Source organism: Bidens hawaiensis, unplaced genomic scaffold (assembly GCF_021521415.1).
Source record: "Bidens hawaiensis isolate Kalapana, Puna unplaced genomic scaffold, B.hawaiensis_p1.1 tig00002181_1, whole genome shotgun sequence".
NCBI lineage: Eukaryota > Viridiplantae > Streptophyta > Magnoliopsida > Asterales > Asteraceae > Bidens > Bidens hawaiensis.
This window is the reverse complement of record NW_027491116.1, coordinates 2,280,757-2,294,446: the sequence shown is the minus strand read 5'-3', so window position 1 is coordinate 2,294,446 and position 13,690 is coordinate 2,280,757. Positions and strand designations below refer to the sequence as shown.

The 13,690-nt window shown below is 37.3% G+C and overlaps 1 protein-coding gene across 1 annotated transcript; it reads right to left on the bottom strand.

The window, feature by feature from the left end:
• Positions 1-4,541: 4,541 nt before the first annotated feature.
• Positions 4,542-7,681, bottom strand: LOC143609103 (putative pectin methylesterase CGR2). The gene is made up of 7 exons (XM_077083958.1): positions 7,582-7,681; positions 6,919-7,054; positions 6,803-6,842; positions 5,737-5,775; positions 5,282-5,656; positions 5,154-5,209; positions 4,542-4,893 (listed from the first exon to the last, which is right to left on the bottom strand). The coding sequence occupies exons 2-7, from the start codon at positions 7,039-7,041 to the stop codon at positions 4,741-4,743; spliced, it is 786 nt and encodes a 261-aa protein (XP_076940073.1). The 5' UTR covers positions 7,042-7,054; positions 7,582-7,681; the 3' UTR covers positions 4,542-4,740.
• Positions 7,682-13,690: the final 6,009 nt, after the last annotated feature.

The window sequence follows — 13,690 nt, the reverse complement described above, 5'->3', positions numbered from 1 at the left end:
GAATATCACAGATTTGACAAGCATTTATGTTTATATCTTTTCAGCACTTATATGATCTGTTAAGCCTATCATACACATCATGCAATGATCTTACTGCACTTTTTAGTCTAGTTTATTCATGTGTTAAGTCCGCGAAGTCAATGTACTATCATTTCCCGTTTTGTATCGGATCACATTTCTCAAATTTTACATTTTTCAAAATTCACAACATATTTTAGTTTTTTTATATTTTTCATACAGGAAAACAAAATATTTTTGTACTTTTATGATTTATCCCCTAAAGACGTAAACAATAACAAAAAATTTGTAGAAAAATAACAAAAAAACGAAAAGCGTTCTTCCAACATCGATAAAATCTTTTAAAGATTTTGTTCACCAAAAAAATCTTACATTTAAAAAGTATGAATGATAAACAAGTTTGCGGGTTAAAATTTTTATGAATTTTAAATCTTTGCAGGTAACCATCAAATCAAACTAAACCAATATGCTGAGATACTCCACTATTAACAAATTTGATTTAACAACAATCCATATGGCGTTGATAGATCTTCTTGGATATCCCTGCACAAAAACTAAATAATTAATGAGAAACTGGAACCCGGACCATAGTCTTAGGTCGACCAGTATCCTCAACACAATCAGCAACAGCTGATGGAATCTTTGGTTTCCAAGCTGGTAACGGTTTATAAGCTTGTTGTCTCAAAATTTTAACATTATAAGAACTGTGAGACGTTTCAGGAGACTTTAACAATGAATTAAGATAAACACTTTGTTGTTTAGCTTTTTGTTCAAGTGTCTTAAATTGCCCAAAATTTAAAGAAACCTTGTTAAAAGCAACTGGCAATTTGAGTCTTCTTCCGTAAGGACAATCAACAATCAATTGTCCTTTGATATTGCAATAAACACTTTCTCAATTCAACCCACGTCGAAGATGATTCTGTTGCAAGCATAGACGCGGAAGGTTGAATTTGATGGTTCAAATCAAATACTCCCCATTTTCCGTAGCTGTCGAATACTTTATCTTCCGATACTTTAGCTTCGAATACGTTAACGTCAAATTCTTTAACGACAAATTTTAACGTTAAATACTTTAAGGAAGAATACATTAATATCTAATACGTTAACTTCGAATACGTTAACGTCAAATACTTTAACTGCAAATCATCAGTCGTTATATGTTAACTCCCCCTTGACTGATGATTCTCGGGCTTGTGCAGACAGACAAAATCTCTAAGTCTTGTAAGCAAACCAACAACTTGTAACTTCTCATATCAGATCTCCCACTCAAGTAAGCATGCCCAGGTGATCATCCAACTGGCATATGATATGGTTCAATCTTTCATCCATCAGCAACAAGTAATCAGCTATCCGTCAGCACTGGTAAAGCAAAAATATATTTACATTTGACCTCATCACACATATTCATAAACAACCCGACCATTCAACATCTGTCACTTCGGTTTTCCCTCTGTTGATAACATCTATCCCAAAATATCAACTTTCTAAGCTCTTATACATCCCATTCACTTGGATGCGCTATTTTTTTGGGCATATTATTCAGAGATCCAATCCTCTATTAATCAATCGTGAACGATCTGACTCTTCAATCTGATGACAAGACTTGTATGGCATTCTTCAACAAGATAAACCCATTCAAGAATTTTCCCCTTCGACAGAAGTAATCCGCCGAATACTCGTAGCCAACATTGTCAGGATCAAAGTCCTTCAGAAAGAAGTAAACGGACATACACTCGTATCCCACATAGTCAGGTTTCGATCTCTAACAAATCAATCAGCAATTAAAGAACAATTCCAGTCTTGAAATCAGTCAAACATAGCCTTAAAACCGTATATTACCACCCGAATTGCAATAATTTTTCAAGAAACCCTTGCAAACGTAGGAAGATACCAATCAAATAAAATCCTTGAAATTTTTATCTCCCCTTTTCTTGACAAATTCGACAACGTCTTGAACAAATCTTCAAAAATCTTCAATAAAATTCTCTTTAAGTTAATCGTGTTCTCCCCTTCGGCCAGTAGATACGCGTGAAATGTCGGCCGGAAAATATGTTGTCAATATTTTCAAGAAAAGTTTCCCGCATATTTGGAATATCCCAGAAAAATTGCATTTAAGAAATTTTTTCGAAAATATTCTTATTTTATTTTATTTTTTATTTTTTAGATCCTTATACGTTAAACTTGGTCCACATTCATCAACCAGCTATCCTCATTCGCTACAACAGTAACTTCATACGTTAACCCCTTGTCCTCTTTCGTTACATTTGAACGAATGAGTCACATTCGTTAAGAAGATTCTCATTCGTTAAACCCCGTTAACGAATGAAGTCCATACATTAAAACACATTTGTTAATCCCATTGATGAATGTCCACATACGTTTAAACCCTCACATTCGCTTTAACAGTAAACGAATGAGGTTTCATTCGTTAAGATTTCCACATTCGTTAACCTTGTTAACGAATGAGAACAGTAATTTAACGAATGAACAGTTTGTAGCGGTTATTGTAGCCGGAAAACTGTTTTTCGCCGGAAAATCCAGTTACATTCATCGGAAAAACGGTTTTCACACTGGAAAACTCAAATCTTCATCCAATCTTCAAATCATCATCTCAGATCTTCAACGAAGACTCGAAAATGCATTATAAGCTTGATGAAATCATCAGTTTCATCACAAATACACTTTATCCATGTCAATTTTGATCTGCAATTCAAAGCTTCGTGCATGGCAAATTCCGATCAAACGACCAATTGATCTACCAAAATACATTACGAAGCATCGGATTTTGATGAGGAACACGAATCATCAATCAATTCCATTAAACATCCAACGATTCATCAGGATTTCGATCAAAACAGTAACTAAGCACGACAACACCGAATGACGCATCACGAGCAACCGCCGGCTTTGATACCAGTTGTAACCACGTTATAGAGCCCGATATCTAGTCGCAAATCGATACGTCAATTCATGTGAATACGTTAAACGAATACTTTATTGATACGTTAATGATTATGATGATGATGAATACATTATGTTCTTGAGAGAATCCAGCATGGTAATCTTATATTAGGAATTAATATGGCACAAATCTCTATGCAATTCACTATGGAAGGCCTATATATAAGCAGCTCTCATTCGTTACACTGTAGTAACGAATGAGGCCTCTCATTCGGTATCATCACTAAGGAATGAGGTCTTCCCATAGCGAATGACCTCCCACTCGCTAAACACCCTTAGCGAATGGGCTTACTTTAATGAATGAGCCATCATTCATTACACTGTAGTAGCGAATGAGCTCTTACTTAACAGATGAGCCTAGTCTTTAACGAATAGACCTCATTCGCTAAGCATGCTTAGAGAATGAGTCATATTACATTAAATATAAAGACTAAACTATCCCTAGCCTATTCGAACAGCTGCGGACAACAAATCATGCATTAACAGGTGATAAGTGGCATGTGACGCCGAGTCAGTAAAAGAGTCATTTTTATTTTGGGGTGTAATAGTGTTGTAGCCACACACACACACACACACACACATATATATGTGTGTGTGTGTGTGCGCGCGCGCGCATAAAATGGTTCAAATAATAATAAGGAGTTTCCTATGAATGGTAAAAACCAATAGATTTTTGACACGTGGCATTACAACCAATGGTGAAAGAACAATTCTAGGAAACTATATCAGTTATAATAGTGAAAGAGTAATTCTAGGAACTATTCAGTTTTTGGTAATTTTAAATCTCAGCCATTGATTAACGTGATCCAATGGCTATGATTTATTGCTAGTCTTCCTAAAAACTAATTGTTTTTAAGATCACCCTCCCATAAATATATATATATTACACACATGCTAATATAATAATATTTTCCAAAATAACATACCAAGCAACCCCCCCCCCCCCCCTCCACTTATTGCCGGGGAGGCGGTGTTCCTCGCCCATATCGCCCCCAATTTGCCGCCCCACCACGTCTTTATCTAATGTAGTCCCTCATGAGGCAAAAATTCTTGCAACAAAACAGCCAAGATTTGACATCTAACTTCTGTAAATATTCCAACACAAGCAAACCCCTCCCCTTGGATTGAAATGGTCAGATCACGGTGATCCCAATCCAAAATCACACCTCCTCATTTAATGCTGTATTTATCTTTCATACATATGAAAGTGAGTGTGTAATAAAAGTTTTAAAAAATATATAGAAGCTGAGTTATCAACCAACTTTTTCTTGTTACTGTGATGGCATCACTAATGTTCTTTGTTAGAGAGTATATTAGCTAACATTTATTATTATATAGTTATCATAGTTAAAAGATATAATTTAGTTACATTTACTTTAATTTGTCCTTCAACGAGATTTGTCAATGATATATAATAAAAACTCACAGGGTTTTCATTATTTTGTATAATCAACTAATGGGATCAGGTAAAACGCAATTTACACCGGGCAGGGACCCCTTCAAAAGGGTTAAAGGCAGAAAAGAAGTGGAAACTTGATTCGAACCTGAAACTCTAGTCGAGGAACTTAAACGCTTAGTACCGTTCTTTGTCTTTAAATGAATAATTATACAACTATTGAGATGGGTTCATGAATTTGTAATGAATTGGTATAAATAACAGCATAAGGGTGGTGATGACATCAACATCTTCCACCAAATTGAACCAAGAACAAGAACAAGAACAACAGAGCTACATCTATACGAATAGTTAGCATCTCACCATCAATGGTATGAATTCAAGTGAAAAACTTGGCATTTTGGCTTGTATGAACTCTTGGCAGCAGCCTGTTCAAACTTTTTAGTTGCGGTTTCGTTCTCCTCGAGGCTTGTCTGAACGAAAAACCGGGCCCACCATGACGCGCTCCGCATTTTAGCCTTCACAAATGTGTCATTTAAATAGTTATAAAAATATGTATAAAATTTTTAAAAATAAACGAGCTAAGCCCAAGCCCAACATTTCAACTCGTTAAGGGAAAGGAACCGAGCCCGAGGCAACCATGGCTCGGCTCGCTTACAGCCTTAGGTCAACACAACCTTGCTCAGCAGCTCAGCCCATTCTGACCCGTACTAAAAAGTGACACGTTTCAACCCAATCGTATTGACCCATTAACCACATTATTAAAATTGCTGCTTACCGGGCGTCCAAATCTTGATGCTTGCGGGATATTAGCCTTTGAAGTACTAGGTTTACCTAAATAACCCCAAAACAACAAAAATCAGAATTCACATATTAAACCTTAATTCACTATTTATGTAAACTTACCTGTAAATATAACAAGATTTTGAGCAGAAACCCTTGCCAAATCCGGAAGCGTTTTGTTAAGATATTTAGGAGATAAATAATCAACCGAATCAGAAACAATAATAAGCGAGAACGATTTAGCACGATATGGCAATGAAAACTTAATATCAGCAACCCGAACAAGACCCTTTCTAACAAGACTTTTGCATGCCATGTCAGATTCCTCAATATCATATGGTTCTACGCCCCATGCTTCCGTGTCTTTTTCCTTTGTTAGTTGGGATACTATCGAGCATGTGTCGGGCCCCACGTGTAATACTTTGTGCATACTCTCACCATATGTTTTCTTTAGTATTGGTATTGCCATATGGACATCATATGTGCAACTAGAGTCACCTGAATATGGTTAAATTATGAGTGGTTGTATGATAAGAATGTTATTAAATACCTTAAAGTTTAAAAGATTTTGAGTTTACCTTCAATCTTGCTAAATGTTTTATAGTCCCCAGATCCACCTGCATAAGGAATATGCATATACATTTAGGGGTGATTGTGTGATTTGAAGTAGGATTGTTCAAAAGGCTCGTGGCTCGCTCGAAATCGGCTTGTTTGTTTGTTTGTAAACAAGAAACGAGCCAAGCAAAGCCCGTGCCAATGTAAGCTAGGTTCGCTGGCTCACTCGTTAGGCTTGTTTAGCTTTGCTTGTTGGCTCGTTTAAATTAAAGCCCAAATTTAGTATGCATAAACTACAACTCAAATTTTAAGATATGTCGATTATAAATTTTGTAGTTTATTAATTATGCATTATGTGTATGTTAAAAATATTACTTTTTTTCTGTATATATATATTAATATATGTAAGTATATAAAATTAAACTTTTCAAAAACTAAACGAAAGATTTGAAGACATGAATCACAACCCAAATTTAAATACAAATAAATTATTAATTTGTAGTTTATTAGTTATGCATAGTGTGTATGTTAAAAATATAAATTTTTTTCTATATGTATAAATATGAGTAAAAGTATAAAAGCAACTTGTTTTAGAAAACCAGCTGGCTCGAGTTTTTTGCAAGCCAAGCTCAGCAATTCAGCTCGTTAAGATACACGAGCCAAGCCCGAGCGCAACCTTGCTCGGTGTGGCTCATTTACAGAACACATATATACATTATATGTGCACACCGCAAGCAGTAATGCATAATGTGTATGCTATTTTTTTTCTATATATATAAACATGTGTAAAAATACAAAAGCAACTTTTTTATAGAAAACGAGCTGGCTCGAGATTTTTGCTGAGGACAAGCTAAAAAATTCAGCTCGTTAAGATAAACGAGCCAAGCCCGAGCCCAACCTGGCTTGGCGCGGCTCGTTTACAGTTCTATTTGAAAGTGAGCATATGATATTCAATATTTCAATAAACAGATTCAGAATAGGGGTTGTATAAGATAGTGTTTGGATGTGTTGTTTGAAGTTGTAATCCAAACACCCTCTTAACCCAATCTACAATGAATCAAACAATCAAGAATCTAGATTCGTACAAACCTGAGCCTTTAAAAACATAGCCAATCACAAGAACTGTTCCCTGTATTATACGAAATAACCAAATCAAGTTTATTTGTATATATTAAACCTATATAAATGAGTGATTATTAACTTACCAGTAACACAAGAACAATTGATAATAAAGGATTATTTTTTGCTTTTGAATGAAAAATCCCTCCAAGTGGATTACTCCCACCACCCACAAACCGACGCGCCGCGTTTCCGGGCCTTCTTGACATGGCTAATGACACTCTACAAAAGGTCAAACTTTGACTTTTTAGAATTAAAAAATGAACAAGCTCTTCACCTTATTATCTCTTAATGTTTGTGTTATTATGTTATAATGTAACAAAATTGACAAAAAGCATATATTTTTGTTAAATCAAAGTTGAAAAGTTAATTAATTTACGCTTGTTTCTAGTGTAGATTGACTAACTACTTAACAAAACTACTAGCAACTGACTATAATCTATCAAGATTCATGTTTTCCATGACTTAACTGAATCCACCTGATAGAAAATTAAGCCCATTTGGGTTCACAAAAAAGACCCATTTTTGCAGTTTGACTCATAAAGTCATAACAAATACTTTCCCTAAATAGAAAGACAGAAAGCAAATGAACATGAACCTCAAAACCATGTGTCAGAAGATGCATAAAGATTCAAGATTTCAAAAACCCATGAACACAAACCCATCAAAGATCACAAAAACTGATGAGAACAAACAATAGTACATCAAGAAACTTGAAATGAGGAAACTTGGAGCAAAAAAGTACAAACCTTTGATGGATCTGTTAATGGGAAGCTGGTGTCATATTTGGATCTTGAGTGGGAAAATGGTAGAATTAAAGGGAAGAACAAGTTGGTTAACGCGGGTGATGTGGGCCCATGTTAAAATGATTTGGATCTTGGGTGCCATTGTCGACAGTGTGGCCTTTAAAGCTTTGATTTTTTAATAATATCATAGATTTTGACTGCTCAAAATAATTTATTAAGTTGAGTTGATCATACATGTGACAACATTTAAGGTTTAAATACATGAAAACGAGTCAAGAGATGTTAAAAATATGTTAGTTATTTGTAAAAGTTTTTAAGGTTTTGCTTTATATTATTGTGATGATATTATTATATTTACCATTTAATTCCTCATAGAAATGAAAAAAAAAATTAAAAATAACTTTGTACTTTACTTTATCTAGGGATGAACAAATTGTACCGGTACCATTATTAATTCGGTCCTTATTTTTTGAGGTTTCGGGATTGACATGATACTGGTACCAGTATTTTATCGAATTTTTGTCTTTGGTACACACCATGCCAAGTATTTTAAGTATCAGCACACATTTTGTGGGATTTTCGGTGCTAGTATCGAGGTCATCCCTACTTTTACCCGTATTAAAATTGAAAGTGACTACTAAACACATAATTCGACACAAACATGATCAGATATGGTGAACCAACTAAAAGTTGTTTTAGGCATTGACTGTAAAAATTATGTAATCACTTTACGCCTCCATTAGTCAAGTGTATGATGAGACAACAAGCAATTGTTTTAGGTCTTCACTTTTTTTTTAATGACCAAGTGTACTGGTTATTGAGGAACTTTGAAAGGTTTATCACCCGTATACAACTCATTTAACTAAGTTTGAATCTTCCTTATAATGGTGATGCACATATTTTAGAGTGTGCACAAGAGCCGGAATTGAACTTGAGCACCACCTAAAGAGAAAACCCTAAAAAAAAACTCTCTGACCACTCACCAAAGTGAAAGTGACTTTAAGCCTCTGTTCTAAGAGGGCCCAAACTTTAATAGTTTTATAGTATATATGAAGTATAAAAGTATTTGGTGCATATGTAAGGTTAGAGATGCACATTTTTAACAAAAGATTGCTATGAAACAAAGTGTTACAAAATAAAGATAAGTTTCTCTCTTTGTATTACCAAAAGGGCGAAAAATAAGGGATGTTGAATAGAGCAAATGGTGTCCTTTCTTTCTTTCTTTTTCCATTAGTTTATTCTTTTTTGTTTCCAATGCTAGCTTCTGCCTAGACATTTTTACTTATCTTCATGTAAAGCATGGTCGTTGGGGTTCAAAACAATCAAAATATTACTTATTTTACTTCCGCTATCACATTAAAGTTTCCACCATCAAATCATATGGTTGAACTGTTGAACTGAGACCCAGCATTTTGGTTGGACCGAACTTATGCAACTATGTTGTTTGTTTCATGAAATAAATGCTAGCTTAAATGTCAAAAGCCTTGGCCAAGTGCAACCTAGTTTTGTGGCAAGACTAGACCCATTGGTCATTACAAAATGTACGTGTCTTTAACTGCTATTTTTTTTCATTTGAAAGTAAACCTTTATTTGATATGAAACTTTATTGGAAAAATTCCCAAAATAGCCCTTTTTAGAGAGGATTCTCAAAGTAGCATTTTTCCTCAAAATCTTTTAGAATTTGGACTAATAAGACGATTTAGAAAAAGATAAAAATAAAGAGGGAGCAGGCCAAATTTCGAAAGAAAATTAGGTAGGAGACGAGATTTCGGGAAATAATGAAGCTAAAGTCCAATTTTTTTGTAATCTTGGAGCAAAAGTTCAGATTTTTCCAAACCTTTTTTTTTCAAAAAACCGTCTTGTAAAGATAGATCGGTGTAAACGGGTTCAACGAGACTCGGGTCCCTAACGAACAGATCTGCAAACCCGAACCACGGGACCCAAAGTATCGTCGATCCTTCGCGATGGTCAGAAACGGCCGCGTTATGGCCTGGACCTGAGTTCTGGTAAGGACCCCGGTTATATGAAATTGTTAGAAGTAGGATTGCTTGCTTATACTTGAAATGCTTGATTTTCTAACTGCTTTAAGTAGAACCAAGCACAAGTAGACTCACGAAAGGAAGTATATAGGACACGGAAAGTAACGTGAGCAGCTAATCCCAGCTGGCCACTGTTATTACCTGCAGCTTTACTATCCTTGTACTAAATAGTTCCTGAAGTGACGATGTTTGTGTTTTTCCGTTAGAATACGAATGGCTGGTGCTAAGACGACTGCTGAGCGAGGAGGGCGAACAGGACGCCTTGGTAGGAAAAGTGTCAACCGGATCCCCTCTGAAGAACCAATTACTGACTCTAGTGAAGAGGAAAGCATGACCGTACGTGAAGAGAAGAATAAGATCAACCCTGCTATTCAAGCTGTCATTACTCGAGCAGTAGCTGCCGCAGTAAAGAATCTTCAATGGGAAAAGTCTACTGAGGGTCGTGCAAGAACTGTGGAGAAGAAGGAGAAGGAGTGGATTGCCCCTGCTAAACGACCCGGTACACAAATGTGGAATCCCAAAGATAAGAAGTGTAACATCTGCCCGAATCCGACCCGACCCAGATACCCGTTTTCTGATCCGATTCTTTTTATGATTTAAAAATTTATTATAATCTTTATAAATCTAACCTTTAATAAATCTTTATGTATATATATATTTTTTAAAAATGTTTCTTCCGCCTCTCCTTCCTCTTCTTCTCTTTTCTTTCCGCCGTCCCGCCTTCTTTTCTCTTGTCGCCATCCTCCCCCCTTTTGTTTAACCCTTGAGCCTTGAACCCCTTTTTCTCTTAACTCCTTGCTTGTCCTTTGGCTCTTCCCGCCTAAGGATGTCTGCGCAGCTCCCCGCGCTAAACTCCTTACAAGGAAGCCTGCGTGAAGATTGACTGTTCCTGCGCTACGCGCTAGGAACTATAGTTCTTCCCGCGGCGCGCTAAGAATGATACTTCTCCGCGCGACGCGCTAAGAATTGTAGATCCTCCCGCGACACGCTGTAAATTTGTAGTTCTTCTCGCAGCGCGCTAAGAATTGTAATTCTTCCCGCGACGCGCTAAGGATTTATGTTCTTCCCACGACGCGCTAAGGATTTCAGTTCGTTCCGCGACGCGCTAAGGATTTGTGGTTCTTCCCGCAGCGCGCTAAGGTTTGTCTGTGTCAGCCTTCTGTGTGTGCCTTCGCGCACTCAGCTTTCTCGCGCTAAGTCTTGTGTCTTTTATCTTGATTTATCCAGCCGTTTACCTTTGGTGATATCTTATCTTTTGTGCTGTTGACCTAACTTGCTTTGTGTCTGAAAAGTTACTTTCGGCGCAGCATGCGCGTCAATCCTATTGGTTGACAGAAAAAGGTGACTGACAATATCTTTTGAGATCTTCTTTTCCTTATCTTGAACAGTGTTTGCCTGACATATCCCATGTGCTGTGAACAGTAACCTGACAGCTTTTTCCCCTTTTCCTGCTGCCATATCTTTTGCTTAGATTTGGTGAGATATTTTCCCCTTTTTCCAGGATTGTGTTCCCTAGGGTTTGCCTATTTATACCCAGCCATTTTCTTTAACATTTCACACACAGACACTTAATCTCTTCTCCTTCTCCCTGCTGAAGATCCTCGCAGCGCAGCCGTCAACATAACTCCAACTCTCCTTGCCTCTGTTTTTCTTTCTCTTCTTTTCTGCCCAGATCTCGGTTAGTAAATGTTTATAATTTGTTTAAGTAAATCGATGCATATTACCTATGGTTAGTTATTATCAAGACACTAAAACCAATCGTTAAACCGATAATCTTATTTATAGGTTAACTTTGCTTGTTTGGTTCTTGCTTTATTTATCTTCATCGCACCGTTTATCATGTGAGTTATCTCGTACCTAATCCCTTTTTATTTTTAATGTTTTGGGATGTTCATGTGTTCATACAAACTTAGTCTTAAACTGTTTATGAACTTTAGTCGCGCAGTATCCCATGTGTTGAGGATGTTTACTTGGCTGTTATTTGTATGTGTGTATCATTAACCGCTTTGTTCGGCCTATTCCGAAGTTTTCATGGATCCATTGGATGAACACGGGAGACCTATCGTTTACGGTTTTCTTTGTTTACACTTGCACAGTATGTTTTCTCGTTTTTGTGCTCAATTGGGAGCACGGATTGAACTATGAGCTATGATCTATCTTAGGCTTGATCACAATCTGATTACACCCTTGCTAAACTCTAGACATACACGTGTTGCGCGCAGATTTACTGTATTGCATTAAACTTGATTTCTCACCAACACGCAAGTGTTTGACGTTTATTTTAACACGTTCAGGTTTGCAGTAGCTGCTTGAAGCTTGAGGACACGTAGGAAGTTTTCTTTTATTTTGGACCTAGATTAAAATGTATCAAGACAAGTATATGTTGATCGAATACTTTGCTTTATAATATAATGATTTTTGTTGATTTATGTTATCTTGTGTTGCGCTGCGCGCGCGCGGTAAATGTGTATTAATAAATATTGACACCAATAGTGTCGCGAGTAATGAAACAATATGTGACGCCCCGATGTATAATCCGCCTTTGGTCGGGGTGTTATAGATTGGTATCAGAGCTCGTTGACTTTAGGATAGGTGGTTAGACGTAACGACCTAGAAAACTTAAGTCCCCTCTCGCGCATGAGAGAAATCTCGTGTTTGCGCGCTTATTGTTAATTACTCGTTATTTATAAATATGCTCGCGCCTGCGCAGTATATGATTTTATGTTTTATTCCGCGATCTTTCGATTTTTATGTTCGTTTGTTGGAATTGAAAATCCGAGAAGTCATGGTGATACATGAATAGTTGACTTTCAATTCCCATTTACTTTATATTTTTAAGTTGAAGATTGAAAAGTCATGGTGATACATGAATTGTCAATCTCCAATGCTTATTTACTTGTATATTTTATATTGAGGATTGAAAAGTCATGGTGATACATGAATCGTCAATCTCCAATACCCGTTTGCTCGTATATTTTTTTAAATTGAGAATTCGGAAGGTCATGGTGATACATGAATTGTCGATTCTCGATTCGAATTTGTTACCTTTATTAAGTCTGCATATAAAGTCATTTACTTTACCTTAACTTTTGTTAGCAACTAACTTCGCGAAACAAGCTTTAACAAGGTTATACTTTGCGCTAAAACGGTTTCTCATAACATGATATTAACTAAAACTAGAACTTTTATAGAATGCCTCCACTATCAGCTCGTTATCAGAGGAGAGAAGCCGCGCGCAGACGTAGGCAGCAACGTTCCCAGGAAATGGCCGCCGCGATAGCCCAAGCCTTAAACCAAAACAATATCAACCACTCTGGTTACAATATTAAATCCTTTAATGCGGGTAACCCTCCGAAATTCAAAGGACTTGAAGGAGCCACCATAATGCTCCAGTGGCTCGAGAAAATTGAAAACACTTTTCTCCATACCCATTGCCCTCCAAACCAACGAACCTTATACGCCTCAAGTGTCCTGGAATCTAGAGCGCTTACTTGGTGGAACGGAGTAGCTCATGCGCGTGGCGCAGAGGTTGCTTCTAGCATGCTCTGGGAGGAATTCAAGGAACTTCTGACGCGAGAATTCTGCCCTCCCAACGAAGTCAAGCGCCTTGAAGAGGAATTCTGGAACTTGAAGCAGTACAGTGGCGAAGCGCGCGAGTACGCGACGCGCTTCCACGAACTAAGTTTGCTTGTCCCTCACCTTGTTACCCCTTCCCGCCGAGCCATCGAAAAATTTCTTGGGGGTCTTCCCATGGAAATTCAAGATTCTGTATGGGCGAGAAACCCAGTAACCCTCTCTGACGCCATCGAGTTGGCCGCTGTGCTCAGCGACAACCATGTCAGAGCAGGAACCCTGTTCCTGCGGGGAACTGAAAAGACCAAACCCACCAAGACTGACCCAGAACCAACAGAAACCAAGCCAGAACCCTCAAACCATAAACGAAGGCGCAAAACCAATCATCAAGCTTACGCGCTTACTAACCCACTCGTTGTCCAGCAACCCCTTTACCAACCTCCAGTATACGCGCCTAACCCACTGTCTACCTACCCAACTCCCCCTGTAGTCCATAACTA

Coding starts and splice junctions, on each gene's coding strand:
- LOC143609103 (XM_077083958.1), bottom strand. CDS start 7,041: ATGTCAAGAAGGCCCGGAAACGCGGCGCGTCGGTTTGTGGGTGGTGGG. Junction 6,843..6,918: donor CAATTGTTCTTGTGTTACTG/GTAAGTTAATAA, acceptor CGTATAATACAG/GGAACAGTTCTTGTGATTGG. Junction 5,776..6,802: donor CTATGTTTTTAAAGGCTCAG/GTTTGTACGAAT, acceptor TTCCTTATGCAG/GTGGATCTGGGGACTATAAA.